The 24,496-nt window shown below is 44.7% G+C and overlaps 1 protein-coding gene across 5 annotated transcripts in view; it reads left to right on the forward strand.

Moving 5' to 3' along the window:
• Window positions 1–24,496, forward strand: part of wdfy3 (WD repeat and FYVE domain containing 3) — a 96,407-nt gene that overhangs the window by 37,826 nt on the left and 34,085 nt on the right. For 4 of the 5 annotated variants that reach the window (XM_072714448.1, XM_072714449.1, XM_072714452.1 and 1 more), the window contains exons 12-24: window positions 874–1,331; window positions 5,496–5,579; window positions 10,013–10,187; window positions 11,317–11,531; window positions 12,425–12,537; window positions 14,227–14,461; window positions 16,675–16,775; window positions 18,180–18,398; window positions 18,859–19,040; window positions 19,674–19,905; window positions 20,722–20,882; window positions 21,462–21,573; window positions 23,497–23,687. In XM_072714448.1, the coding sequence (XP_072570549.1) occupies window positions 874–1,331; window positions 5,496–5,579; window positions 10,013–10,187; window positions 11,317–11,531; window positions 12,425–12,537; window positions 14,227–14,461; window positions 16,675–16,775; window positions 18,180–18,398; window positions 18,859–19,040; window positions 19,674–19,905; window positions 20,722–20,882; window positions 21,462–21,573; window positions 23,497–23,687 (2,478 nt within the window). The remainder of the gene's footprint in view (window positions 1–873; window positions 1,332–5,495; window positions 5,580–10,012; window positions 10,188–11,316; window positions 11,532–12,424; window positions 12,538–14,226; window positions 14,462–16,674; window positions 16,776–18,179; window positions 18,399–18,858; window positions 19,041–19,673; window positions 19,906–20,721; window positions 20,883–21,461; window positions 21,574–23,496; window positions 23,688–24,496) is intronic. The other variant, XM_072714450.1, reaches the window with a different exon arrangement.

The raw sequence follows: 24,496 nt of genomic DNA on the forward strand, positions 1-24,496 counted from the left end.
GGCAGAATTCTATATAGATGTTCGGATTTCTTAGAAGATGAAAGTCTGCCATTCATGTAGGAGTGGAGGTTCCTGGTAGGCTGAGCTGGTCCATGATAGCAAGGACTGAGAGACTCCTGCCTTTATGTAACGTTCGGCAAACTGTCAGTCTTCAGAAACTCTCTCTCAATCGTTTTAATGTGCACTCTGCGTGCCCTTCGGATTCATTAGACAGTTAAAAGCATAATCGTGACCCCGACTGGATATTTCTGAAAGCCCTGGCCATTATTTTTAAGTGAAAGTGTCAGAGGCGACGGAAACTTGCATTGCTTCGGAAAGACCTCGTTTACAGACCAGTAAACATCAGTGTGAAGCAGCACTTTTTAAATATAGGTACATTTATTGAGAGCAAGTTAATTACATTTATTCATTTATTTGTTGCTTTTATCCAAAGCTACTTGCAATAGAGGGGTTACATTTTTTTTATGTGCGTGCTTCCTTTTCAGTTTTAATGAATTGTTTGTGAAAACTTGATATCTTAGTTGATGAGCAGATTTCCAAAACTCATTTCACGGATATGTGGACAGGATATTTTGGTAAGTATGCACCATTTTAGTGGACTTAGTGATTTTTGGAAATTTAACAAAAGCTCTTTGTTGGATTACATGAGGACTGAGTGAGTTTGGGCTCCCAGCACTGTAACTTATAGGAAGCCTGACTTTGCATCATTGACGGTCTCATCTCAGAGACAAAAAACAGACCGAGTGAGTTTTGGAAATTTTCTCTTTAGTTATGTGATTTAGTTAGTAATTTCGTAATTTTAAAGTCTTGGGCCTGTACCTGATAACCTACTGGTTCCTCATGCTCACTGGTCACATGCTGCTTCTCCGGCAGGCCCTGCTGGCGGTCCTCAGGGAGAGCCACCGCACGCGCACGGTCTTCCGCAAAGTGGGCGGCTTCGTGTACGTCACCTCGCTGCTGGTGGCCATGGAGGGTTCCCTCTGCGCGTTGCCCCGGAACGGCTGGGAGAAGGCCAACCAGAAGCAGGTCTTCGAGCTGCTGCACACGGTCTTCTGCACGCTGACGGCCGCCATGCGCTACGAACCCGCCAACTCGCACTTCTTCCGCACGGAGATCCAGTACGAGAAGCTGACCGACGCCGTGCGGCTGCTCGGCTGCTTCTCCGACTCCAAGAAAGTGGGCCGAGCCGCCGTGCTGCCCTCCAACTCGCAGCCGTTCCAGAGGCTTCTGGAGGACGACGCCGTGCTGGTGGACAGTGTGTGTCCCACGCTGAGGCACTGTAGCAAACTCTTCATTTATCTATACAAAATGGCCACCGACTCCTTCGACAGGTAACGCTCTCACGCCTACTACAGTAGAAGCTTTTGTTTCCTTTTATTTCTTGTTTCTCTGGTCTTTTTTCCCCCCTTACTGATTTATTTTCAGGATTCTGTTAACATCAAAGAGTGCAATTAAGCAAGAAATGCGGACACTGCTTCACGTAAGCCAGGCAAAATAAATGCGCTCTGCGTTTTTTGAATGAGGGTTAAACAAAGGATCTTTTGTCCGCATTAAGGGAGCGAATGCGTCTCCGCATTGTTGTGTTTCTCTGCTGATCCGCCTCAGTATTAGTCATACGGCTATTTGGGCAGATTTAAGAGAATTGTCATTCCTGGCAACACTTTGGAGTGGCTCTGTTTATGGCAAGTTTTCTGGTTATATGACAAAGTGAGAAACACTGAAGAGAATGGAGGGCTTGATTTTAGTGGAAAAATTGCATGCAGACGTTTTATGAAATCCCATTTGGAAGCTGAATGTGTTCCATCGTAAGCGGTGGCATTGTACGATCTTACAGAGTCACGGCTGACCCTCTCCTTCCCACAGTCGTCTTTCTGATGATTTATGTGTTGTTTTTCACATTGCAATTGTACCATTCTGCTGACTTTGGGATGCTCCTGGTCCCAGTTAAGCAGTAGAGGGCTTTAAGCATGTAAATTGATAAAGTTCACCGTGTTTGTTTAGTCAGAGCAGCCAAGGTTTGTCCTCTCTGGAGCTTATGGCAGTGTGATACAGGAATACAGTAGCAGGGAGACTGGTGGGTTACCTGGTACAGTTGAGGCTCAGCATTTTATAGCCTATTAAGTCTATTATTTTGTGAATGTGCAGTCCTGCTGAGAGAAGCTTGGTTAGATACAGAAATATGATGATGAAGCGTAGCTGAGAGCAGATGTGGCAGCAAAGTCATATCTGTGCTGCTTGTTCTACCATTAAGGTAGGGCAGTGTTTCTCAGTCCAATCTGCAGTCCCCCAGACAGTCCACATTTTCTCTCCCTGCCAGCTCCCAGCCAATCAAGAACACAGAATATCTGGTACAAGTGTGTTGGAGGCTGGGAGGGAACAAAAATGTGGACTGTTTGTGGGTCCCTGCGCACCGGGTTGAGAAATACTGACGTATTAGATGAAAAGACGAGGGGATGGAATGTACAAATGTAAATGTACTTATTTTGTACTAAATGTACTAAGTGGTTTATTTCCTTTAGTGCTGGTTTTCACTATAATAACTGTGTGTGTGTGTGTGTGTGTGTGTGTGTGTGTGTGCACGCGCGCACACCCCTGCACGTGTGTATTTTACTTCAGGCATAATTATTTCATAGTTCATGCTGCAATGACCTTTTAGTTTTTTTTCTAAGAACACTGGTTGTATAAACAATAACCAACAAAAATGTTTCAGAAAATTGCTTAAATGGCAATTCTGAGAGAGAGACGCGGATGTCATTAATCATTAATTATTAATGTTTAAGCTTTATTTCATGTATTTCACAGACCTCCACTGTCCTTATCAATGTGTAACATGCTTCGCTCAGCTTGTAACACGGTGCTGAATAGGGTTGCAAAGGGCTGGAAAATTTCTGGAAATTTTCCTGAAACTTTCCGTTCCATGGGAAGTTAAGCTGGGGAATTTTGGAAATATTCCACATTAGAAACTTTCCATGGGAATTAATGGGAAAGTATGGGAATTAACAAGAATATTCCTAGAATTTTGCAACCCTAGTGCTGAAACGGAAGAGGCCCTGCAACACTATCAGCTGCCGCGAGTTTTAAGTGTGTCCTGTGTAATGGTATAAACAACCAGCTGTGAGTGTGTGTCTGTGTAATACGCTACACACACACACAAACACACACACATATACACACACTATATGGACAAAAATGTTGGGACACTGGCCATTACATCTACAGAACATCCCAGTCTAAATCCGTAGGCATCAATATGAAGTCGGTCCCCCCTTTGCAGCTATAACAGCTGCCACTCTTCTGGGAAGGCTTTCCGCAAGATTTGGGAGAGTGTCTGTGGGAATTTTTGCTCATTCATCCAGAAGAGCGTTTGAGAGGTCAGGCACTGATGTTGGACGTGAAGGCCCGGTTCACAATCTCTGGTCTAGTTTATCCCAAAGGTGTTTGATGGGGTTGAGGTCAGGGCTCTGTGCCCAGTGAGCCAGTCAAGTTGTTCCACACCAAACTCACCTAACCATGTCTTTATGGACTTTGTTTTGTGCACTGGGGCACAGTCATGCTAGAACAGAAAAGGGCCTTCACCAAACAGTTCCCACAAAGTTGGAAGCATAGAATTGTCTTGGTATGCTAAAACGTTAGAGTCCTCTTCACTGGAACCAAGAGGCTTAGCCCAGTCCCTGAAAAACAACCCCATACAATTATCCTTCCTCCACCAAACTTTACAGTTGGCACAATGCAGTCAGGCAGGTAACGTTCTCCTGGCATCCACCAAACCCACATTCATCCATCAAACTGCCAGACAGAGAAGCTTGATTCATCACTCCACAGAACACGTTTCCACTGCTCCAGAGCCCAGTGGCGGTGAGCTTTACATCACTCTACCTGACGTTTGGCATTGAGCTTGGTGATGTGAGGCTTGCATGCAGATGCTCGGCCATGGAAGCCTGTTCCATGAAACTCCTGGTGCACGGTTTTTGTGCTGGAGTTAATGCCAGAGGAAGTTTGCAAAACTGAAGTTAAGTGAACAGTGTGTTGGTGACTATGCCCCTTGGTGCTTGGTGACCGCGCTCTGTGACTTTACGTGGTCCTGCTATTTCGTGGCTCAGTTTCTGTTGTTCCTAAACACTTTGCAATAATACCATTTACTGCTGACTGTGGAATATCTAGCAGGGAAGAAATTTCACAAACTGACTTATTGCAAAGGTGGCATCCTATGGCAGTACCACTCTTGAATTCACTGAGCTCTTCAGAGCAACCCATTCTTTCACATGTTCGAAACCTGGCTGCATGGCTAGGTGCTTGATTTTATATACCTGTGGCAAAGAGTCAATGAATTCAATGATTATGATGTGTGTCCCAATACTTTTGTCCATATTGTGTGTGTATGTGTATAAACGCACACACATATACATACAAGCATACTCACATACTGAGAAAAATAAAAATTTGATGATAACCAGTAGTCATACATTTTTTCCTTCGGTAAGGTGTGTGTTTTTCCCCTGGCTAAATTAAATTAAGTATTTATATGTTTATTGTACTACTATCATTTTGATTGTGTGGTCTTACCTACTGAGAGTGCCTACCAACAAGCCCGTCCCAGATAATTATCGGGTAACGGATTGATTTACTCAGGTTCAGTTATGGGAATGATGTTGGGGAAGGAGGCCAGTCTGACTGTTTTGTATATGTATGTGGCATTTCTATTTTTGCTTTAATTTAAAGGGAAATGTGATTTATTTCTTTGTTAAATATTTGCATATTAAATTGCAAATATTAGCTGTTAGCTGAATTTTGAAGTTCTCCAAATGTGTCTTTCGCAAAAAGGCTGTGCCATTTTCAGATTGGGGAAACTGGAGGGGAGTAAGATGAGTGTAGACTTTTCCCAGTGGCATGTGTTAGTGTGCAGGGAGGGTAGTCACGCTGAGGCACGGTCTATACGTCCACTCTAATGTGCTACACAAGGTTTTGAAATGAATATGCTGCAGTGCCTTATTCTGTGTGTGTGTGTGTGTGTGAGTGTGTGAGAGAGAGAGAGAGAGAGAGAGAGTATCTATGTGACTCTGCCTATGGACTCTGAGTCTGTATGTGTGTGTGTGTGTGTGTGTGTGTGTGTGTATGAAACATGCATGTCTCTCCTGCACTCCTATCTGCAGGTGCGTCTTGCGGGGTGTATGTGTGTGTGTGTGTGTGTGTGTGTGTGTGTGTGTGTGTGTGTGTGTGTGTGTGCGCGCGCGCGCATGTCTCTCCTGCACTCCTATCTGCAGGTGCGTCTTGCGGTCTGTCTGTCTGTCTGTCTGTCTGTGTGTGTGTGTGTGTGTGTGTGTGTGTGTGTGTGTGTGTGAAACATGCATGTCTCTCCTGCCCTCCTCCTGCGGCTCTCCTCTCGGATCACCATTCTCCACCAGACACTAACTGCTTCCGTCCCTGTTCTCTCCTCTCTCTCTAACCCCCCTGCCCCCCCCGGCGTTGCCTGGCTGTCGCCTGCTGTGTGTGTGTAGCCGTGCTGAGCAGGTGCCCCCCTGCCTGACGCATGAGAGCTCCCTGCCCTCCCCCTGGGGAACGCCAGCGCTCACCCGGAAGAGGTACCGCACTCTGCAGTTTTCTCTTCCACTCACATTCGCCAGTCCTTCCTTTTTTTCCTCCATCACTCTTCTGTCTCTTCTGCATTGGCGAGTCACAGCCTCTTGATCATTTTTTAATTCCATTCTTGCCCCCTCCCATGCAAAGCTTGCAGTTGTATTTTTTTTCCTCTCCCCGTCTGCCAGTTTGTGCTTAAGTATGCTGATAGTCCGCTTCGTACTTTGCATAAAGATAAAACTTCCCTGCTTCTATTTCCTTATTGAATTTTTATTGCTTTTGCTTTATGCAGAACAGTCCGGGACCTGTCACTTACTGACTCCTGTTAATTTGGAAGGTGAATCTGTGCACTTCTCTCAAGTGCTGTTCTGCTATTTTCCTTTTCCCGCCTGCATTTATAATCGAAGGGCAAATTAACAAAACTCAGTCAACAGGATACGTTTTCAAGAAAATTTCTGTGGAGTGAGTTTTGGTTCCAAGTACAGTAGCATACAGTGAGGAAGCCTGTCTGTAAGTCATTGGAGGGCTTAACTTAAAAACAATAACAAAAAAATGGACTGAGTTCAGTTTTTGACATTAATGCTTGATGTTAACTTCAGTCAAGTTATGAGATACTATTTTTTTTCTCTTGGGTCTATTTAGATGTGGGAGTATTACAAACATCTACAATGTGTCCTAACATGGTGAAAAGTATTAGGTCTCAGCTAGCTACAGTACATTTTTTTTCTTTTGATATAGCATCTCTTGTTACTTTAGCGACTTAATGTGTGTTAGTTTCTTAAGAACGACATGCAAATGTCGTATTACGAAAAACTGTCACGGGTTAATAGTGTGTTTATTTAGATGTGACTAGATACATTCACAGTGCTTATGTTCCCAGACTGGTTCATAAGAAAATGATACATGGAATTTATGTCTTTGACTTCATGTATTTGTTTTAGCAGACACTTATATCCAGACGTGATGTACAATAACTTAATCTTGAATTAATCTTTCATACACAATTGTTTATTCAACATCAGACATGTGGTGGGGGTGAAGATTGCCCAGTAGTTCCCAGCACCTGGATTAATTTTCACGTGAATTTGCCCGCGTTTCACAAATGCGTACATGCAGAAATGAGCAGCTGCTGTGGCAGAGCCCGGTTCACGGTTTGTCAAATCAGACTTCATGTTATTGCTCATCTAGATAACTGTCAGCTGACGTGGTCGCAAAACACTTCCTCTGGGTCCATGACAGTGTCGCCGCAGTGAGGATCCCCGAGACTAAACTGCGAGTGATAATGCGTCTTTTATCCATTTCTTTTTCTGACAAAAGCGGGATGAAAATTTTTGATTGCTGCCAGTGCAGCACAAGCCTAATTCAATATTCTACAGTCAATTATTGATAGTGATAATCTTGTTCAGGTTGTCCTTTGCTTTGACAGGCTTGTGATAGGTGCCAGGCTCACCAGGACCCTGTATTTGGTTGTGATAACGATAGTGATGATTATAGTTTTAATAATAAGAGTTTTTCCCCCACTTTTTTCCTTATGTTATTGGAAGCAGTTGATTTAATCTGGCAGCTGTATCACTGTCTGAGCCTGCCTAACTTGTGTATTTGTTTATTTATTTGGCTGCTTCCTTTCGGGATGCATTTAGCAGAGCCTCCAGCTATCCTTACGCAGTGCAGGCCGGGCTGTGCAGTGTGGTGTGTGTATATACATAGTGCCTGACATATCTGAAGGGGACTAAAGCGTGAGTCAAACTGAGGGCCTTCTTAACCGAAAGGCTGCTTCTCCTCTCATGGAGGAACGATGCGGATTATTGGTGCGTTCCATTTGCCTTCGGATCCGAGTTTCGGTTGCCAAGATTGTCACATCCGCTAAAAACTCAGGGAAAACCGAGTCGGATACGTTCCATTCGCCACAGAAGCAATACCATGGACCCTTAGCCGGGCAACTTGTCAGATTTAAGGTACCTCAGTTTAAATGGCTTTTATCTTCGTTCACTTACAATTAGCCCGAACTACGTACTTAAATCCGACAAATAATCCGACTAATCGTGAAATACAATTCTAGCCCGGTTAATTGTTAGCCATTGTTAGCACTATTCAAGATTCAAGATTGGTTTATTGCCAATACAACAATATACACAGTATACAGTGTATTGAAATGTCGTTCCACACAGGTCCTCCATGGTGCATTATAAAGATATAAAATATACCAAAAAAAATAAAACAGAAATTTCACATAAATAATGAATCTAACTAAAGTTTTATGAATAGAAACTAGAGATGGGCGATCCACATTTTTTCAGTTCCGATCCGTTCCGGTTACACAGCTGCCGATACCGATACAAGAGCTCTTTTTACTTTGTTATACTTTATATATAATTTTTTTTAAGCTAGTGAATACAGATCGAAAAAAATGTATGACAAAAAATATTTAATTAGGCTACTACAAACATACATAACGTACTGTTCCATCTCATTTGTTTTAAGCGTTTTTGAGGCATTTGCAGTTCAATATGAATATCTTCAAAGTAAGTATACACAAGTGGCGAACACAGTTTTTCTCTCATTGCCGTCAGCGCAGTTACACTTTTGTTGCGATGGCAGCCCCTCTTGTATCACAAGCTACAGTGAGTTCGCAAAACAGTCCAATTAAGTTAGCGACTCCCAAATCATCCATTGCTTTGTTTTGTCTCGCAGTTGCGCGCGCTTTGATGAATGGGATTGTCCATTAAACGCTATTCCCACCTCAAAACTTTATTTTACATAGATTGCAAATAGCTGTGCTACTGGTTTCTGTTAAAAGCGTACTCCCAGATCATCACGTCTTATCCTACGCTCCATGTACTGCGAAGGGTATGCGCATGACGTCACAGCAGGCGGAAGTCACTGTACTCATACCCACTGAGTAGCAAAAAAGACAGCGATAGCGTTCGATTTGTATGCCGCAAAAAAAACTCATGTTAAATTTGAAAGAGCTGTCGTGCGATTGATTGTCAAAAACTAAATAAGTAAGTATAGGACGTGGATCGGTCACGCATGGCCGATACCCAATCCGTCAAATAGGTCTGGATCGGCGCCGATACCGATCCGAATATCGGTATCGGTGCGTCTATAATAGAAACGAACTAGTTCCAACTAAAGTGTCCTTCGCACGACGGATGATGTGCTTTTCGTACAGGTGGGATATGGTTGGGAGAGGGACACTCTCAATGGTCCCCTGGTAGAATGACGTGAGGATGGGAGGAGACATGCTGGCCTTCTTCAGCTTTCAAAGGAAGTGAAGGCTTTCGTTGTGAAGGTGGTGGTGTTCAGTATCAGTTGATAACATATTACGCTTGGGTGCTTTATGTATAAAACTCAGTAGCAACACGTCCACAGATAAGTTGGACGGTATAGTGTGTGCGACCGATTTAATGAGCCACAAATGAGAAGTAGTACTTAAACAGTATAAAACTACAACTTTCCCTTCTGTTGATAAAGGGCGCAGCCATCTTGGATTCTGAACTCGGGATCCTCTGTGCTGCTCCGAGATATTTCTCAGATCTCCGAAAAACGGGAGCGCACATGTCGTCACTTCCGGCTTCAAAACTCGGAATCCGACTCAGAATCCGAGTTCTGAGGACAAATGGAACGCACCATATATTCTGGTGGAGCTGAACCTGCAGGTCACCAGGAATTCATATTGCGCTTTGTGTTTGCACTGGAAGACCCAGTGAAATCACTGTTTCTGGTGGGTGGTGACCCAGCAGTAGGCAGCAGAGTGCAGGATAAATTATTTCCAATTTTTTTCCAATGGTATTTTTCTTTTTTTTTTGCGTGACAAATTCCAGCCCCCCCGATCACCAAATATTACCTTGCACCCCCCAAAAAGGTAATTTCTCCTTTTTAGATAACATTATATTTACTACTGCATTATTTCAAACTTAAATTTTGGTTGAGTATTTATAAAAATTTGGGTTGTAGCTTAATGACCCAGGAGAAATCTGGATCCTGAGGATAAACCAGTTCAGATCCTTTATTTTAAGTAATGAATATCATCCTTTGCACAGACTCTCTCTTTCATTACATAAAAATAAATAATTTGCCCATAAATTGCGCGTTACAAAGTCGATGCTGAAGATGGAGTTCTGAGCACTTACTGTAGGACAAGGAAGCTTAAGAGACCATACGTGCAAAGAGGCCTCTTCAAGATTCTTTATGTTCTCCATCATCATTTTTGAGAAGTGTGTGGATTGAGTGTTTATCTTGTGTGTACTGCTTCTTCACCTCGGTAGTGGTAGACGTTTCATGTTTTTCAGCCTTTTGTATTGCCCGTGTAGTTTTCAGTAAAAAGTTATTTAAGTTTCGAGCTTTGTTCAGCCTCTGTTGTCTCGGAGAAGTCTTCTCTTGGGGTGATCTGCAGTTTCTCATTGTCACTGGTGCCCTGGACTATTTGTCCCCTCAGACACGGCTATGGGATGTCGGCCGCCGCCCCCCCTGCCTCCAAGGTGGTGGCCGACCTGAAGTTTCAGCTGGGAAATGGCGCGCAGCCCTCCTCCGACGTGGTGATCATCCACCCCGGGGGGGCACTGGCCATGCTGGACCTGCTGGCCTCGGTCAGCTCGGAGAGCCAGCCTGAGGTAGGACCAGCCTGCGGCACTGGCTGCTGACGGCACCCACAGCAATGTGTGAAGCATGGGAACTTATGGGCAGTGTGGTATCAGCAGACCGACCGCCATTACCACCAGTACTTCCTGTCTGGTATTGCTGCTGCGCTAAAGGAAATGTCCACAATTTTAGCCTCTAAAAGTTATTCGTCGTGTTGCACAACTTCAAGGGGGGACTTGCTGTTATTGTTATTTTGTCTTTGCTATTTTGTAGCATGTTTGTATGACGGAAATCGCTGCATGAGAATTCGAAGGTGCTACTTACAGCACAATGTTAAAAAGCAGAAGAAGGTGGAAGGTTTCAGTTATGTGTGACTGAAATACAGAGATGCCAGACAGTAAGGCAGCTGTGATTATATGGCCTTTCAAGAAAATAGTCCCAAATTCATCACATTCATCCATAATACCTGGCTCTGAATATCTGTAAAAGAGGGGATAGTAGCCCATTAATGATTATATGTGTTGCACGGATTACAAGATAACTTGCGGATCTTGTGTTATCAGTCCTGTTTGGTTTCACTTCAAATGTACACAGTTTTTTTTGGTAACGTTTGATGTGAGTCTCATGCCAAGAGAAACCGCTTATTTTAAACTTTTGACAACCGTTATTTTTCAATCAGTACAATCAGTAAGGATTTAGTGGAAACATTGTGCTAAACAGATTCTTTTTCTGAAGCATAAAAGAACACCTAACACCTTTTTTGTAATTCTTTTTGTCTTCTGCATGTTGTTATAGACCAATCCTTGGGTTCCTTTAAATCAGAGCTAGATAAGATTTTAACAACTCTGAGCTATTAGTTAAGTTCTCCCCAAGCGAGCTCGATGGGCCGAATGGCCTCCTCTCGTTTGTATAGTTCTTATGTTCTATAGTATGTTTTATGCTGTTGAATTGTTGCTTCTGCATTTTTTTAAAGATATGAACAAAGGAATCCATTTTATTTTGTTGTTTTAATACAGTTTGTAGATTCATTGTAGCTAGTTTTCTTAAATCATTTTGCTATGGAGGGTTTGCTTGCTACCGGGGGTATTTTTTCGCTGTTGTATCATACACCTTTGTTCTACCTAACAGAATTTGTCCCCCCCCAAACCCCCCCTCCCCTAGCATGCTCTGGACCTGCAGCTGGCAGTGGCCAACCTGCTGCAGACGCTCGTGCACTCGGAAAGGAACCAGCAGGTGCTGTGTGAGGCCGGCCTGCATGCCCGGCTGCTGCAGCGGTGCAGCTGCGCTCTGGGCGACGAGGAGCACCCGCTGCATCAGCCCCTGCAGAGGATGTTCGAGAGGCTGGCCTCACAGGCCCTGCAGCCCATGGCGCTCAGGTGAGCACCCCTACATCTCACTCAGTCTGACATTACTGTTACTACTACGATCCAAAGTATTTGAAAATGACCTGCGGTCAAAGCAGGGAATCAGTCACTTTACTGAATTGTTTGAATAGTTGAATGTCCTTGGAATATTTGCATTGCCCTTGAATTCTCAGAATCTCCTGTCCTATGCTGATACATACCAATAGCTCCTAAAAGTCACCTCTTTCGAAATTCTTGTTCATGTATTTAGTTGACGCCTTTGCTAAACACAGCTGAAAGTGCATCAGTGTGACAGTGTAGGCTATGATTTGTGCTTTATGCTGAAGTATAAATGTACCGACTCATCATGACCTACAAATAACCTTGATGGCACAGCTGTGGGTAGTCCAGACTTGGGAGACATTGTCCCCCCCACCCCAAACACTATAACCGCTGTATGTAATTGCTCATAAGCCATTTGTGTTAATGTGCTGCTGATTATTTACACTCACCGTAGAAGAGCAGCAGCCCCCCCCCCGACCCCCCCCAATCCCACTAAACATTAAATGCGGATATTCCTTTGTCTGCTTTGAATGATGGAAATTGATGCAATGCACTTAGTGCATTTTGTCTTTAACAACTTTAGATAGTAGTGTAATTTTCAAATGTATGTGCTAGATGGGTGTCTGCTCATTCATGGGTAAATTGAGTATTTTAAAGAACATTTCTGTGTTAGCAGGATGTAGTGTGATGAGCTGGTTATATAAACTGCATGAGATACTTTTAATATGAAGTAGCTGGGAGGGTGGTGCTGCTTCCTTCAGGATTTCTCACGTTAGATCATAGACTGACACCTCTGGATGCCTGCTGTGTTGCATACAGTAGCAGTGAATCTTCTGAGAGTCACACATCTTTTTTTATTTTAGGGAATTTTTGCGTCTGGGGAACCCGCTGAACTGCGGTGCCTGGGACAAGAAGCTGCTGAAGCAGTACCGTGTCCATAAGCCAAGTTCTCTCAGTTATGAGGCAGAGATGAGAAGTAAGAGCTCACTTGGATGATGGCAGTAAGAGCCATAGAGTGATTGGTCTGCCGTGCCAGGGAGTGATTGGTCTGCCGAGCCTGGGAGTGACTGTACTGCCGTGCCAGGGAGTGATTGGTCTGCCGTGCCTGGGAGTGATTGGTCTGCCTTGCCAGGGAGAGATTGGTCTGTCGTGCCTGGGAGTGATTGGTCTGCCGAGCCTGGGAGTGATTGGTCTGCCGTGCCAGGGAGTGATTGGACTGCCGTGCCAAGGAGTGATTGGACTGCCGTGCCTGGGAGTGATTGGTCTGCCGTGCCTGGGAGTGATTGGACTGCCGTGCCAGGGAGTGATTGGACTGCCGTGCCAGGGAGTGATTGGACTGCCGTGCCTGGGAGTGATTGGTCTGCCGTGCCTGGGAGTGATTGGTCTGCCGTGCCTGGGAGTGATTGGTCTGCCTTGCCAGGGAGAGATTGGTCTGCCTTGCCTGGGAGTGATTGGTCTGCCGTGCCTGGGAGTGATTGGTCTGCCGTGCCAGGGAGTGATTGGTCTGCCTTGCCAGGGAGAGATTGGTCTGCCTTGCCAGGGAGTGATTGGTCTGCCTTGCCTGGGAGTGATTGGTCTGCCTTGCCAGGGAGTGATTGGTCTGCCGTGCCAGGGAGTGATTGGTCTGCCGTGCCAGGGAGTGATTGGTCTGCCGTGCCAGGGAGTGATTGGTCTGCCGTGCCAGGGAGTGATTGGTCTGCCGTGCCAGGGAGTGATTGGTCTATTGTGCCTTGAGATGATTGGTCTGTTGTGCTTCAGAGTGATTACTCTGCCGTGCCTTGGAATGATTGGTTTGCTGTGCCTCGGAATGATTGGTTTGCTGTGCCTCGGAATGATTGGTTTGCTGTGCCTCAGAGTGAAAAGTCTGTCGTGCCTCAGAATGTTTGGTCTGCCGTGCTTTGGTGTGATTGGTCTGCCGTACCATGGAATGATTGGTTTATCATGCCATGGAATGACTGGTCTCCCATGCCTCAGAACGATTGGTCTGCCGTACCTTTGCCCCTTCCCCTGAGTGATACCTTGGTCCAGAGATGCAGTAATAAGTAATCATCCGAGATACTCCTGATGGAACCTACTGCTGCGTACAGATAATTTTTTGGACATGGCTCGTTGAGATGAGTGTGCTGAAGAGAAACCGATGTGCCTGTTTTGATTGAAATTGTAAATCAACTTCTCCGCCGACTAAACCATGATGAGCATGTCACTGAAACGTTGATGATGTTAATTGTCTTGCTTTTGTCCCGAGATCTGGATTCATTTAACTAATATTATCTGTGAGAACATAACCAGTCAGCTGTGATTGTATGCAAATTAGTCTCTGCCATTTATCGGATTAATGTTAGAGAAAAAGATGATACCAGATGTCTAGAACTCTCAATTTTTTAAAACCTACATATTTAGACTCCTTGAATAGACTAGAATTTGAGCTTCCGTGTTCTGCATCTGTGTGTGTGCGGCAGCCCTGTTCACTCACACCCCTTCCAGCATGTCCCATGCTGTGTGCTCCCTCCTCCCTGTAACCCTGCACTCAATTGGATGGATGGATGGATGGACGGTTGAGTGTTTGGCTGGTTAGCTGGCTGACTGACTGTATTGCCAGAAAAGCAAAGCCATTGTGTCTAGAGGCTTATATGGTCCTAATAACATTTTATGTCCCGTCCCATAGACAGTATGACAATGTCTATGGAGGGCTTCGGGCCGGACAGTGTCTTCACTGTGAACGAGGACAACAGCCAATACAGAATCAGCAGGAGTCTGGTCCGCTCAGCAGAAGGATGCACCGTACCGCTGACTAGAGTGAAATGCCTGGTCTCCATGACAACGCCTCACGACATCAGGCTACACGGCTCATCTGTCACGCCAGCCTTCGTGGAGTTCGACACCTCTCTAGAAGGGTTCGGGTGAGACGCGCCACGCTTTGCTGCTTTCTGCAACTTATTTACCGCAGATATGCCTGTTGCGTTTTGCCATAGGCACCATAAGTGCTTAAATTCTGGAAATAAGATACCAGCAGAGGAATTTGTGTGGCATTTCCTGGGCTGTATTTATGTGTATGAAATTAAGGTAAAATGTTAAAGAAAACATTTCAAGGGTTGCAGTTTTCACTGAGTTTTTTTACTGTGCCTTATTGCCCTAGTTTTGTTACACATAAAAGTACACACACACACACACACACACACACACACACACACACCCCCATTGGTATTCATGAAATATTTATGTGAATTCCCAGTCGTCATGCCACTGCTCTTAATCGGAGAAGAAAATGAAATATAACAGGCATGACACAAAAAGATTTTGCCTTTCTGTCTCATCTGCTCTTTTAATTTTTAAAAAGTATATATTATTTATTATTATTATTATTATTTATTTCTACTTCTGAGCACTGAAACCCAGTTTGAGGTGCCACACTCATTTGAAAAGACAAGAAAAGGGAGACATACTATATATTTTTGGTACTCTAGAAAAAATTCTGCTAATACTGTGGATTAGACATTCATTCTGGAGTTAATTATCTATAGTACATCGAAATGTGGCAAAATACCTGGTACTTGGCACTGCCGTCAGCTTTCTGTAAAGTTTGCAATTATTATTTTTTTTGCTAAAGTTTGACTAAATTAGACGACACACATGACAACTTTCATCAGACTCCCAAATGAGACGGTGACATTGCTTCCCTGCTTTGAGTGATCGCGGTTCAGGCTGCTCTCTTCCTAGTTCTCTCACTTATTGAAAAATGCTGTATTAAAAACAGCATGCTGCATGAATCATTGAAAACAGTGCTGGTAGAAATAGACTTATTTTCCTGTCAGGCTTTGTCATCAGTATTTGTTCCTCCCTTGTAATCGGCCGCGTCATCACTAACGAGGGCGGCTGCAGGCCTGCGTGACACCAGCCATGCCTTCTGAGCAGAGAGTCTCTGCCTCCTTTCAAAATGTCAGCTTTTTATGCCCACAGTTCACAGCCACACACATTTTTGTCACCTTTATTTACAGATTATGTCTTGTGATAAAAGGAGCATAACATTTCTGGAATTATGAAACAAGAAAAAGTGGTTTGTGTAAGAAAACACCTCAGAGTGATTATTTAGTAGAATCACCTTTTCCTTTACAGTCTGAGCATGTTTGGACACAACCACCCTCTGCCCACTGTTTACAGAATTGTCCCACCAAAATCAAAATGCTTGATGACCATTGAAGGACTGCCTTCTTCACGTCTGATTAGGTTAGGGCCATTCGTGGACATTGACCCTTTGTCCTTCAGCCACTGAAATTTCTCTGGCAGTCTGCTTTGGCTCACTGTCACATTGAAAAGTGGGCCATCTTTCCATCTTCCACTTTCTGCCTGAGGGTAGCAGGAATTCTTCAAGAACCTGTTGGTATTTTGTACCAGCTATCTTCGCTTTTGTCTTGAGAAGCGACCCAGTCCCTGTCGTAGAGAAACCCCCCTCAGAAGAATTCTGCTCCTTTCATACAGGCTAGATTTATGGAGCACTTGTTGGTACAGAGACACCCACACAATAACCTGTGCTTCATAATGGTCTGTAGCTTCTTTGGAATTGCCAATGCCCTCTTGGCCGGGCGGCCCAATGTAGATCTTCTGGGTGGTGTGTTATCTCTTCTACTTCCTGATGATGTCTTTACTGTGCTATAACCGGTCATTAAAAACAGATCTTCTTAATGCCTATGCTTTCTCCAGCTTCAATTCAAAGCTCTTTTGAACATCCCTTTCCACCCACAATGTTTTGTTTTGCGTTGAAATGTCCTACCAAGCACTGGCACCCTCTACAAACACATGATTTTATCCAGAGCTAATTATTCAGTTGGCCACTAATCTTGTTTTGTCATTTTTTTTCATGGTTATCCCTGATTGACTTTGCAGATGCATTAGGGAAAGGGGTGAAAAATATATTCTGTTGTAATATTTGGGGATTTTGTTTTGACCTGAGTTACTATGTGAGAAGTAGCATTATTTTATTATTCTCTCAGGGTGTAATTTAATGGAAACTATAAATTCTGAAAATGGATGGATGGACTTTCTGTAACCATTGTATATTATCAAATCAGTTTGTGATCAGGTATAACTCATCATGTTTTTATTTTTCTTTTTACAGTTGCCTGTTTCTGCCTAGTCTGGCACCCCATAATGCCTCTACCAACAACGTCAACACGTCGGGAGTCAGTGAAGGAGCAGTGGTCAGCGGGATGGGGACCGGTCAGTACACACTGTATCCACGCTAAAGTGCCCTGCTCTGGTACTGACGTGTATACTTACTGCATCCGGCCGGAAGCCGTGCGGTGATGAGCTTAATCTCAAATGTTGCCGCGGTCAGGATCACGACCCGCCAATCCTCATCTTGACTGTCGTTAGAGCAGGAAGGGGAGCAGGCGGCGGTTGCGATTGAGCCCGGTCGCCTGTCGTGTTCTCGCCGCAGAGCGAGGCGGGCCCTGGTGCCTCCGGGCGTCTCCGGGACGACGGAGCGCCGCATGTGTGCTGCAGATTGTGGACAGACCCTGGCCCTTTTCCCGTGACCTATATTTAACGATGACATCATCCGGCATGTGATGGAGTTTTAGTTTTTAAGCGGTTATCACATAATTGTATTTAAAAAGATATATCGATTTACAAAATGATTATTGTACACCCTACCATGAAGCTTTTGTTTCAAGTAGAATTACAAGGTTGCAGATATATGAAAATAAAATAGAACATTCTTAGAATATCTATCATAGGAATATTATGATTTGATACCCCATTATTGGTCTACTTAAACCTCAAAGCTTCTGAAAGCCTATGATGCTGTTATTACAAATAATAGTAATAATAATTGGACTTTTATAGGTATTTTAATTTTAGTGTCAGATAAAGTATAAAGTGTCTTATAAATTAATTTATGCCTAATTGTAAATGAAGCACATGTTGCTCAATAATTATTAAAAGGTTAATAAAGATGAATCTGATCTTGCCACATGAACCAGGGTGATTGATACATATACATACTACCAGTCAAAAGTTTTTACACGCATTGAAATTTTCTTCATTTGCATGTTACTCACTTAACATTTACTAAAAATACACTCAATGTTCCTTGCTAGCAAATAGATTTACAGGATGTTCACCGTTTGAGTACCTTTATTAGCAAGAAAATGTCTTATTTTTAATTCATCAAAGTATCCTCCTCTAGTAGTTATAACAGCAGAGAACATTTGAGGCATTCTTTCTACATCAGACGTCGGACCAGTTAATAGGATGCCAGTGATTCACTTATATGTTCACTTTTATGTTATAAAGAAAACTTTTTATGTAACGCACATTTTCATTTACAGTTGTTCACTCAGCTTTCCAATGCTTATCAAGAATAAAAAAATCTGCAGTTTAATATATTATATATATACTGTGTGTGTGTATATGCATGTGTGTGCGTGTTTATGTCTGCATGTATGTGTGTATGCGTGTATGTGTGTGTGTGTGTGTGTGTGTGTATGAATGGTCTGCTAGACTAAGTTCTTGTGTTTCAGTGGTCTGGTTGTTCATAATGTGCCGCTGCCTCCCTCTGACTGACGGGATGCTCTGGATTTCCCTGCTCCCCACCCCGCCTCCCCATGCCTCCTCACACAGGGGAGCGCCTGTTCCCACCTCCCTCGGGCCTGACCTACTCCTCCTGGTTCTGCATCGAGCACTTCAGCACCGCGCTGCACAGCCACCCGGTGCGGCTGCTGACGGTGGTGCGTCGTGCCACGTCCTCGGAGCAGCACTATGTGTGCCTGGCCATTGTGCTGTCGGCCAAGGATCGCTCACTCACCGTCTCCACCAAGGAGGAGCTTCTCCAGAACTACGGTGGGCATCCCCCCCCCCCAGCCTGCCCCGGACCTGTGACTTTGCGGTCTAAGAAGTCTTCTTGCTTTAGTAAAAGCTGTTTAAAAACATATATAATTATACATATCAAAATCATAATTACTACAATTTCTTGGAAATTTTGTTATGGCTCATTTTCAAAAGCATGTTTCCTTAAATTCTCAAAAATATGTAAAAAAAGAATAGCTACTAATAGGATTCCTGCATGGGGGATGTGGAAAAATGTTTAGCCTTTTGAAAGACTTGATCTAATATTTAAAAATCAAATGACACCATATTGTTACACTAGCCAGGCTAATCCCATTATTTAGGTCACGTGTGATAAGGGCTTTCTTACTTTCGATGAATCCAGCTTTATTCACGGTGACATCTGAAAGTAATCCTGCCCTTCTCCCCCACAGTCTTCCGTCGTGTAAAAATCTCTCTGTTCCCCTGCCCACAGTGGACGACTTCAACGAGGAGTCATCCTTCTACGAGATCCTGCCCTGCTGTGCCCGCTTCCGCTGCGGTGACCTCATCAACGAGGGACAGTGGCACCACCTGGTGTTGGTGATGAGTAAAGGCATGCTTAAGAACAGCACAGCGACGCTGTATATCGACGGCCAGCTGGTCAGCACAGTCAAGGTATGATCGAGGTCATTTTGTGTGGGACAAACATTCAGTAGAATAGACTATTGGTTTTAAACATTATAATTATGTAGAAATACCTCGATTACATTTGTAGTATTGATAAAGAGTTTGGACATGAGGTCACTCTTGTGATACACGTGGGAAATGTTACGTGATTTTATTCACAATGCTCACTAAACTCTGCTCTCTTAGAGTATTACAGAAGAAGCAGCCATTTTTCGAAGGCTCTGTATTTTATGCTGCCTCTACTGAGAAATATGGTTATACCGTTAAATAAGATCTGCGACAGCGCCCTCTAACTGTACACATGTGAATGTGCCGGTTTAGGGTTCAGTGGGGGGGGGTTACTGGCAGACTGCTTAGCGGGCCCCCCAGCCAGCACACCCGGGGTGCCTCTGACGGGACAGGCCCGTCGCTGCCCCTCAGCTGTGGCCCCCCGTGTGGGAAGCTGTGGGGGGTGGGTACCTGTCTTTGTTGTGGCTTAGCACGGTTTTGTTGGCTTGCGTTGGCTTTTTTACACACCATCAAAGAGGGCAACAGTGTAAACCCACACCGCTGGCACAGAACCCTCTATCAGCCCAATTGCTTGTCTGCTAACTGGCGGGGGGCCCCCCCATGTCCCCACAGCTTCACTACATCCACAGCGTCCCGGGCGGCTCTGGGTCCACCAACCCCCCGGTGTTGAGCACGGTGTACAGTTACATCGGCACCCCCCCTGCCCAGCGCCAGCTCTCCACGCTGCTGTGGCGCCTCGGGCCCACCCACTTCCTGGAGGAGGTGCTAACAGCCACCAGCGTCTCCACTGTTTACGAGCTGGGCCCCAACTACGTGGGCAGCTTCCAGGCTGTCTACCTGCCATGTGAGCATCTGTGTGTCTCTGTCTCTCTCTCTGTCTATGTCTGTCTGTCTGTCTGTCTCTTCGTCTGTCACTGTCTCTCAGTCTCTCTGTCTGTCTCTCTCTGTCTCTCCCTCTGTCTCTGTTTCTCAGTCTCTCTGTCTGTCTGCCTGTCTGAGTCTGTCTCTGTCTGTATCTCTGTCTATCTCTGTGCCTGACTGTGTCTCTATCTCTGTGTCTGCGTGTGTATCTGTCTGTCTGTCTATCTGTCTGTGTCTGCATCTGTGTCTGTCTGTATCTGTCTGTCTGCGTGTGTCTGCATCTGTCTGTCTGCGTGTGTCTGCATCTGTCTGTCTGCGTGTGTCTGCATCTGTGTCTGTATCTGTCTGCGTGTGTCTGCATCTGTGTCTGTCTGTATCTGTCTGTCTGCGTGTGTCTGCATCTGTGTCTGTCTGTATCTGTCTGTCTGCGTGTGTCTGCATCTGTGTCTGTCTGTATCTTTCTGTCTGCATCTGTGTCTGCATCTGTGTCTGTCTGTCTGTGCCTCCATGTGCAGCATTTGATAGTGTGATGATTAACAAGCTGCTCTTCCCAGAGAGGAACCAGGAGGAACCGTTTCTTTAGTCCACTGTAGAAACTTGGTTACTTGGCAGTGTCTTCTTCAGTTGAATTACCCAGCAGTATAAAATAGGAAAATGTAGGTCTGTTGTTCTTTTGATAACACAAAATTGTTACACAGATATCTAACAGAAGGGCTACAGTTTTGAAAGAAGTACGCAGCTCTTTGTACGAATTTCTCAGTTATTGACGTGCTCCTGCTGTGCCCATATACTCTGTTAGGTAAAGACCCCAAAGGAGAGGCAGCCCCCCCGTCCCCCGTGGCACTCGTCCCTGAGGAGAAGGTGTCCTTCAGCTTGTATGCACTCTCTGTGTCTACCCTCACCGTGGCCAAAATCAGGAAGGTCTACAACAAGCTGGACAGCAAGGCCATCGCCAAGCAGGTGGGCTGTGCCCGGGGTGGCAGGTCTGCCTCTCTGATTGGGGGTGGGGGGGGGGTCAAACATAAATCCTGTGGTGCACTTGCTCCCCTCTGTAATTCCCCGTGTAAACGAGCTGGAATTGCTGCTGGTCATGGGCGCCCCGGAAAGCGCAGAGCCTGCAGTTCTGATGCAGCAGTAGAGAGTGCATCCGTTTGTGTGCCTGTTCAGCACTTAGGCTCAGCCAGAAGATCCATAGCTGTTGGCCCCTCCGGTCCTGCTGTGCAGTCTGGGTGAATTATTTCTGTGTGGCCCACAGGTCTGCTCATGCACCCCCCCCACCCTGTACCCCCCTGTTCCCCCCTGTTCTTCCCTTAGCCTCAGAACCCAGCAGTGCTGCATCTAGTCCAGCTGTACGAATGAAGAAAAAGAACAGGGATTATGCTTGTCATTAAAAACCGACGATTTTCCCTATTGTCAGATTGTTTCTATTTGAACCATCTGGCCGTCTGGTCGTTTGACAGAAAGTTCTTCCAGGTGAAGGAAGGGACTTCCTGAAGTCTCTACTCCTTTCTCACTTTTTGTGTGTCTGCTGACCTCCAGTTGGCGGTTTCCTCTCATGAGAACGCCACCCCAGTCAAGCTCATCCACAACGCTGCTGGACACCTCAATGGCCCTGCTAGGACCGTAGGTGCTGCCGTCATTGGCTACCTGGGTAAGAGCCTTGCATTCTGATTGGTTAATATGATAATTCAGCGCTGTCATTGGTGATTTATTCTGCATTCATCTCTTGTATTGTAAATCGTTTTTGGGTTTATCAAGCCTTATTTTGTTGTGATTTTAAGCATGAAGTAGCTCTAGGAGAATGAGAAATGTTTGTATTCCAAGACTACAATTCTGAGCTTTAAAGCCGCCTACAGGTGATTTGATAAATGAAAGGAAGGTTTTGATGTGTTCCTCTGTCTGCCCTTTTTGAACAAGGATAAACATTGGTTTTAGTTTTTGTAATGCATGCTGGTTGAAACGCTTTCTTCCTGAATACAGACAGCTCTGTCCGATATGAAAGGCGAATGGTCTTATGTAAAAATAAAAAGGAAAAAAATAAAAATATCACAAAGAAGGTGTTGAGAAAGAATAAGATCGAGTTTAGGGCCAAGTAAGCATGCTCTTACATTACATTGGAAACACTTAACAATGTAATAATATGAAGGATGTAATAGCTTCAGTTCACCTTGGAAAGGTCTCTTGTAAATCCTCAGCTTTGAGTAGTGGGACATCAGACCCAATGTAAAGTTCTTTGAGGGATGGACAAGGTGGTAAGCTGCTTTGCACACGGCACTGTACCAGGTTCAGTGATGTTTAGATCTGGTGATAGGGGAGGCCATGGAGGGTTTGACTTCATCCTGGAAGTGCATGGAATCACTCTTCAACTTGTTTAGCAGTGTGTATTGCATAGTGGATTATGGGAACATTATGAAGGAACAGGGTTTGCATCATAGGGTGCTCCTGGTCCTGTAAAAGGATCTCACATTCCTTGGCCATCACATGACCATGCAGAGCAATCGTTGCACTGAAACACTCCCATGAGATGCCATTATGGATCTCCTCCATGTTTGACAGTTGGCAACAGACATTGTAGGTTGCACTTCTTGTTATCTGCTACAACATTACATTACCTGCTCTACTGCACTATACCATGCTATGTTAAGTACGGATAGCTTATGTACCACTTTTTTCTTTATAGTTTACATTCTGTATATAATGTACAGAAAGTTTATATTCAGTTATGTATTGTATGGATAGTCACATCATTCTATTCATGTTATATAGTTTATGTTCCATATTCATATCCTGCTGCTATATTATGCACACTCTGTTCATATGTATATTGTGTGTTAATCTGCACTATACCCCTGTAATTGTGAACATACACCCCCCCCCCCATGTGTCTTATGATGTCTTGTACCATTGTATACTTGTGCATGACTGGCTAGCATAAAACATAAAGTCCTATTTGATTTGACTTGACTTTAAAAGCACCTCCTAACTTCAGCATGGGAGAGTGCAGGAAAAAGAGTAGATGGTTCATCAGACCGAATTAATTTTTGTTTTGCTGTGGGATTCAGGTTTTGTGACCTTTACAGCAGGTTATGGGTCTTTATGCATTGCTCTTAGCCATAGCCATATGATGTTCACTTTCTATTGAAGCCAGGTCATAGAGGTGCTGATTGAGTTCTGTGGTTGTTTGAGGCTATTTCTGTGATGTTTAGCAGGTATCCTGTGTCTGTATGTCCCTCTTATTGATCTACTTATTTGATGCCTGCTAACTGGTTGTCCTTCACTCATTACATAATTTTGCAGTTTTTATACTGATGCACATGCAATTCAGGCACCAACTGTTTGACTTCTTTGAAATAATCTTACTCAGGTTGCTTTGAAAACTCGCTTACTGCTAATCGGCATGCAGCCAATACGGATCACCTCCGTAGCGATGTTTCATTAGGTTGCTTCAGAGTCCTTTTTCATGTGGTGTCTCCCCCTATACGTGACACAGTTGATACTACAATTATCTGTCCAAAGGGATCCGCCTTCTATCAGTGGAGACACAATGTCGCTTCACCTCCTAATCTCTCGCCAGGGGTCCGAGCGTTTGTGCCGAAGCCTGTGGCGACAAACCTCCAGTACATTGGGGGTGCAGCCGCCATCCTGGGCTTGGTGGCCATGGCCTCAGACGTGGAGGGGCTGTACGCCGCGGTCAAGGCGTTGGTGTGTGTCGTCAAGAGTAACCCTTTGGCCAGCAAGGAGATGGAGCGTATCAAAGGCTACCAGGTAGGTCTGCGATGTCGTGCAGTGCAGGCCCAAGTTCAGCTGTGCCACTGTGCATGTGGCGTAAAAAAAGAAAGTGTGTTTATTCACATGCTAGCCAAGGTGTCCCTTGTTTCATGGCCTTGTGGTCTTGTTTGGGATAGACTCCAAGCTCACTGTAAGGCGTTACTGGATAAGCAGTTACGGGAGATGTGACGCGGCGGATGTGGATCCCCGGGTATCACTGAGAACTCTCATCTTTGTATTTGGGGCTTTCATTCCTGCTCCTATCACTGTATTTATGGAGTTCCTATGCTCTCTCCATCATCCAGAAGTCCAAAAACATGCAGCGAGTTTAATTTGTGGCTAAATTGCCGGAGGATGTGATGTAGTGCAGCGCTTCTCAATTGCTGTAGCCTCAAGACCGAAGTATTTGCTGGGCCGTTAAGGGACCGGCCTAAATTTGAGGAAGGCTCAACCTCCCCCATGTTCAACCCAAAGTTACGCCCATAGTGTAGTAACAGTAGCACAGTGTGTTCATGCACTGTTAAACAGAAAAATTCGACATTAGAAAAAAATATATATATTTTTTTAACTACACACTATGCGACCCACTTTTGGGTCACGACGCACCAGCTGAGAATCAGTGACCTAGTGCAGGTACACGCCCCGCCGTAGACTGACATCTGCTCAGTGTCACTAGTGCCCTGTGCATTCTGGTACAGGCTCTAGGTTTACTATGACCTAATGCTTGGTGGGCAGCCGGATGGACGGACGAGACCACCAGTTCCCCTTGAGCATCCTCTTGAGTCTGAGTCCAGTCTCTTTAGCCT

This window comes from Paramormyrops kingsleyae, chromosome 7 (genome assembly GCF_048594095.1).
Source record: "Paramormyrops kingsleyae isolate MSU_618 chromosome 7, PKINGS_0.4, whole genome shotgun sequence".
Taxonomy (NCBI): Eukaryota; Metazoa; Chordata; class Actinopteri; order Osteoglossiformes; family Mormyridae; genus Paramormyrops; species Paramormyrops kingsleyae.